The sequence below is a fragment of the Anoplopoma fimbria genome, chromosome 2, assembly GCF_027596085.1.
Source record: "Anoplopoma fimbria isolate UVic2021 breed Golden Eagle Sablefish chromosome 2, Afim_UVic_2022, whole genome shotgun sequence".
In the NCBI taxonomy this organism is placed as follows: Eukaryota; Metazoa; Chordata; class Actinopteri; order Perciformes; family Anoplopomatidae; genus Anoplopoma; species Anoplopoma fimbria.
Genome location: NC_072450.1, coordinates 10707893 through 10713612, shown reverse-complemented (window position 1 = coordinate 10713612; position 5720 = coordinate 10707893). Strand labels below are relative to the sequence as shown.

Here is a 5720-nt window from a genome sequence, read left to right as displayed (position 1 = left end):
GCATAAAGTCTTTTACACCATAAAAACAAAGTTGTGCAAAATGATAGCCACGTCCACAGTTTGACAGCCTCTCACTGCAGCAGCGCCAGGTAGCTCCCATGTGTCATATTGAGGCCGGTACTCGGCCAGTGTGTCCTTTAGTGCATAATACATGTCCCATTCTTTATTGTGGTACAGTTTCCAGCAATCTAGGAGAGGGGGGGAAAAAACGGAATTAAAATAAGGAATAAACTGTCTTTATAAAAATAGTTATTATAGTTTCAAATTGATTGCATTAGAAATGTTAATATTTTGTCTTATATACATTAATGGTTATTATAAGTTACTTGCATATAAGTAACCCATCACTTCAACCTGGCAGTCATTATATTTAGATAAAATATAAAATTAAGCAACATATATTTAACCAAAAAACGGAGTATCTGTGTTACCTTGTTCAAATGTGAGTGTTCGATACTGTTGTTCTGTACCCTGTGTTTGTCTGTGGATTGTGTGTGTGTGTGTGTGTGTGTGTGTGTGTGTGTGTGTGTGTGTGTGTGTGTGTGTGTGTGTGTGTGTGTGTGTGTGTGTGTGTCTCGTGACTTCACTGGTTTCTTCCAGTTCAGTGCAGCCTCTCACCTGCTTCACCTCTTCATCACTGGTCTGAACGCAGTGACCTTGTCATCCTGCACGGTCCCGCAGGCTTCACTGAGGTCAGATGACTGTGTCTCTTTGCCGCCAGAGAATCCTACACAACCCAATAAAAGCATATCTAAGAAACTCGAGTTGACAGAAAGCATCTCCTTATTTAATAACCCCTAAATGTACTTTTCTATATCCAACAACACATGGAACATTTTTTTTTTTTTTTTTGCAAAGCTGATGTTCCTTGCTGAATACCTCTTTGAAACCAATGTTAACCTTGTAATATAGTGCAGGTACAAGATGACATACCTTCAATAGTGGAGTACTGACATGTGTCTGGGAGGGCAGCATAGGATGAACAGTGCAGTTGGAGGTCCTTGTGACCGTAGCTGCCAGTGCCATAGACTTTTGAGTGCAAGGATAAGCCCTCTGGGAATGGGCTCTCTGTGTTGGTGACACCGCTAGATTCATGGAGGCCTCTCATGCCCCCGCACTGTCCCGTAAGCCTGGCGCTCTGGAGCTGGCAGTCCCCGGTGGAGTTGCCTGTCCTCAGCTCCGAGCCATGCTGCTGAGGGCCCAGTATGACCCCCGAAGCCGCCGTACGAGCCAGAGACCAAATCCGAGGCTTATCTGATGCTTCGAAGTGAGACAGGGACACAGTTCCGGTCGAAGGCAATGCCTTGGACACCGCGGGGTCCAGGAAGTCAGACGGGAGAGGAGGAAGTGTAGTAACACTTTTGATGGCGCAGGGGAATGTGTGGAAGCTGTTGGTCAGACTCAGGTGCAGCTCGGAGCCACAGTCTCTCTTTTGAGGGGTCCCAGAAACTGCCATGACCCTGTGGAGGTCCTGCTCATCTGCAGCCGCCTTTTCACAGTCACTGTCCAACTTGTCACAGTCGTCGTCGTCCATGTCCTCCAGATCACTTAGATGCAGATCCTTCTCATCCTTGCAATCGCTAGAATCTGCATGGAAGAAAGCTGATTAGCACAGCTGGAAAAGTTGTTGATATTGTGAACTCATGGAGACAGTATGTTCAGAAAACTATTAAACATAAATATACGTTTTAACCTTTGTGGTCCATATGATTGGCAACTTTATTTACTCATATTTAGTGTAAGTCAACTTCTTCCGTCAAAGTAATGATTACCTTTGGTGACACAGTCTTGGTCGCTCTTGTTAAAGTCATCCTTCCTGTCGTCGTTGGCCTTATTCTTTGGTGACCAGGTCATCTTGTTCTCCTTCTTTAGCCTCCTCCTGGCGTTGGCGAACCAGGTGGACACCTGGGTGAGGGTCATCTTGGTGATGATGGCCAGCATGATCTTCTCCCCCTTGGTGGGGTAGGGGTTCTTGCGGTGCTCATACAACCATGTTTTCAGGGTACTGGTGGTTTCACGAGTTGCGTTCTTTCTTCTGGCTGAGCCGTTAAAGTCTACTGTCCCGTATCTGGAGAAGGGACACACAGAAATACACAAAGACAGTATCCATTAGTGCAGTTTGAGAGGGACTTCATAGACTACTCAATAAGACATCCTATATCCCTACTTCCTGCTGTTTGACATATATAAACAGCTTCCCTCCATGCAGGTATCAGTATGGAGTAACACTCTGACCTTTGATCTGAATGCAGCATATTCAACCTTTAAAAGGCTGCTTTGAATAAACAGTGTCCCAGGTCTGCTGACGCTCATGTAACAGAAAGTGGGCAAAAAAGAACATAGAATTTACCTGTCGTATTGATACTGTCCCAGTGAATGGTCGTAGGGATAGTATGCAGCGGTTTGAGCAATGCCAGAGTGTAAAGTGCCTGTGCTGTCCTTAATGTCATACTGTGGATTCTGTAAAAGACAGTAAGGTTGTTGTTAGTATGGAACATTTATTAGTTCTCAGCATTTTTGAGTTTTTAAAAAAATAAGAAAGACAAAATTTGCTATTTTTATGCTGTTAAAACAAGAATAGATCTCTCCAACTAAGAATAAAAAATTATTCCCATACATGCCATCAATATTTTTCTTTGTATGTATCTTAACAGCTTTAAAGTGCAATGTTTATAGCCTATTTTTCTTCTTTCTTTTTTTACATTTTCAGACACAATGTTCAACATACCTATGGACAGAAAATGTTAGCTGACTTTGGGTGTTTCAAATAAATAAGAGTTAAGAAAGTAAAGTCCCAGCTGCACTGCCAAATATCTATTTAACAAGTCTTTCAGTCTTTTCTCCACTCTAAAATCTTACTTTTCTCAAAGTCAATAATTCTGAGAGATGAGTAATATAATTCAACTTTTTGTTTTCATATGCTGGTTCAGCAACACACAATGTTTGAGGCCAATGTTTAAAGGATTACTTAATAATAATAAACTGACATTTGATTTAAACGAGACAAGTTCCTCTGCACTGCTTCTACACTTATTCCCTTCACCTAAGTGACGGGATTTTTTGATTTGCTTTTTAAGGGGGAGAAAATGAGACTGGATGCTGGATTAAACGGCTTGTCGAGACGGATGTGAGATAAATTGATGAACAAAACCCAGTTGATCGATCAGCCTGAAACCCACCACCCCCTCCCCTTTACGCATCAGAAGAGGCTGAAGTGAACCCACCAGGGTGGAGTAGATAGCCGATGGGTCGGTGCTGTAGGGGAAGTAGTTGGCGTAGTTCTGGCTGGCGGCAGCCGCTGCGGCGTAGGGAGAGCTGTACATCCCCAGCGCTGCGTTCAGCTCCGTCCGGCTGCTCGCCAGGAGCCGGTTCTCGTAGGACGGGCAGCAGAAGGAGGCAGCGGCGGTCTGGGGTCCGCCTGTCCCATCAGAGACCGACCTGGAAATCGAATCGCAGCAAGTCGTACTGGGGTTTGCCGACACGAAAAACTGCATGAAGAGAATCGTGGATAGACATGGTCATTGGCTGTTTCAGCTCTCATCTGGATGCCTGTGACAACTCTGAAGTGACTGTGGGTGATGCACTGCTAAAATATATATATATATCTAAGTTAAGTTGCTCAGTCAGTTTAGTGTCGAGCCTTGCAATTGAAACGAGTGAAAATGTGATCTTGCTCTCTGTTCAGATCAGTTAAATGATCTTAAATCAGGTGTCATTATCTTAACGTGTTACCTGCCTTAATTCAAGGTAAGTCACTTTTCAGAGGACTGGTGGAATGAGAGGTAGTAGCTAACATTGTAAACACGGTCGATAAGCGATAGCATCTCATTGCCCCTTTTTTTTTATGTATCAATAAGAAAATGCATATTATTTTTTAAAGTTAATTTAAAGATGGAAAGATGTGTGCGCAATCCGTGCGTAAAAGTGACCTGCTCCAGTAAATATCGGTTTCAAAATGAGATAAGAAAAATCTAATGTAATTTCAATGTGCAAGTAATTTGCCACCCTATTTGACATTTGAAATATTTGAATTTTATACATAATGTAATAAATCGTTAAAAATATTATCGAGTTAAAAGCTGGGTGACAACTTTTCCATGAGAGTAACTTTTGTCCCCTGCTCGACTTCAACTTCTACGAACTTGCCATTAAGCGCAATAATAGTGTCTTGAAATGTAAATAAACCACTTAAATTAAGTTTTAAAAGCTGTCATTGGGATGCAAGGTGTCTGACATCACACTCGTCCCATTCAAATAGAAAGTTTGCCAATGTGTACAGCATGCGTTGCAGCCCAATTACACCTCGTAGTGAGCAAAAATGTGACATTCATCTCTATTGTCATCAGAAAAACACGTGAGTTCATTCATAATTCAGTGTAATTGGACACGGGTGCGTGTATATCGATATTTGGTTCAACAACAAAAGCACCCCCACGAAAATAGCAGTCAATAATGTCAAAGCAAGGCACTCAGCCATTAATGTTTCCTAAAGAGAAAAATGCCCTGACTATAGTGAAATACAAGACAATATGCACAAAAATACATTAGGTGTGAGTGTGTCTGTGTGGTGTGTGTATGCAACACTTAGAGGAAATAAAAGGAAAGAGGCTTACCTGTGAAGTTGCATTGTAAGGGTATCCAAATTGCGAGAAAGACATAGCTGCTTCTTTTGTTACCATCAGCAATATTCTTCACCCTTGATCGATTGCAACCAATTCTACTTCAAATCCACCGTCTTACACACATTTCCACGCACGGCCTTTCGCTCAATAATAGATGACTTCACTCATAGGAGGGAGACTTTAGGATGGCACCAGCTGCAGATTGTTTTATATGAATGAATAATCCCCCCCAAAGGACCCGATAAGAAATGAAATTAAGCGTCATTAAGTGCAAAAAAAAAAATTGTTGTTGTGTTAGCTGAAGGAGGCTTAAAGGATAACGTAAGACTTGCAAGATATGGACTCTGCTTGTGCTATTATTTGTGGCTCTATAGTTCTTTAGCATTCATCCATGCAAGGGTATCAGCGTGACGTCACTGTAATCCCGGAACGGCAGGGTACCAGGGATAGAATAATGTCTTTGCCAATCACGTCCAACGCAGGGGTTTCTTAAGGTGCACTGTACACAGGCTTTTGTAATATAATTCTTCTTTACCGATTTTTCTGAGATAACATCTCGGTAAATTGTTTTATTGTTCATTATTATTGAACTGCAGCATGGCAACATATGGAAACCCTTTGTGAAGTTAAAAAAAAAAGTCTTGTCTTGTGGAAAAACAAGACACATTCAGCAGGAGAGATTACTTTTTTTTTTTTTTTTTTTCACCCAGGCAAATAGGAAACAAACATCTAAATTACAAAGTCTGATGGGTATTTTTCTGCTTATAAAGATTGTAGTTAAAAAACAGTTTTTTTTTTAATTTACAATTCATCACAATTAAAGCTGGTTGAATAAGCACATTTTTTTTTTCCCTTTATTTGATCTCGACCTCTGTTCGCCTCTGGCTCTCTGGCCAGAGGTCCATCCCGGAGTTAATGACTATTATGTTTCTATCTTTCTCTATTAGAGAGAGGGGCAGTCCCAGCAGGAACGGTTAGAGGGGTTTTGGGCAGGTCAATAGACCAGTGATTGATGCGCGCCTGGAGACCTACGTGACCATTACGCGTAATGCGTAATTGTATCAATTAACAAATGGATACATGCCCTTGTTTAACCAA

The 5720-nt window shown here is 41.7% G+C and overlaps 1 protein-coding gene across 1 annotated transcript; it reads right to left on the bottom strand.

The window, feature by feature from the left end:
* Positions 1-623: 623 nt before the first annotated feature.
* Positions 624-4679, bottom strand: irx6a (iroquois homeobox 6a). Its single transcript, XM_054620435.1, has 6 exons — positions 4614-4679; positions 3225-3488; positions 2351-2460; positions 1773-2068; positions 934-1587; positions 624-727 (listed from the first exon to the last, which is right to left on the bottom strand). Exons 1-6 carry the CDS (start codon positions 4677-4679, stop codon positions 624-626), a joined length of 1494 nt encoding a protein of 497 aa, XP_054476410.1.
* Positions 4680-5720: the final 1041 nt, after the last annotated feature.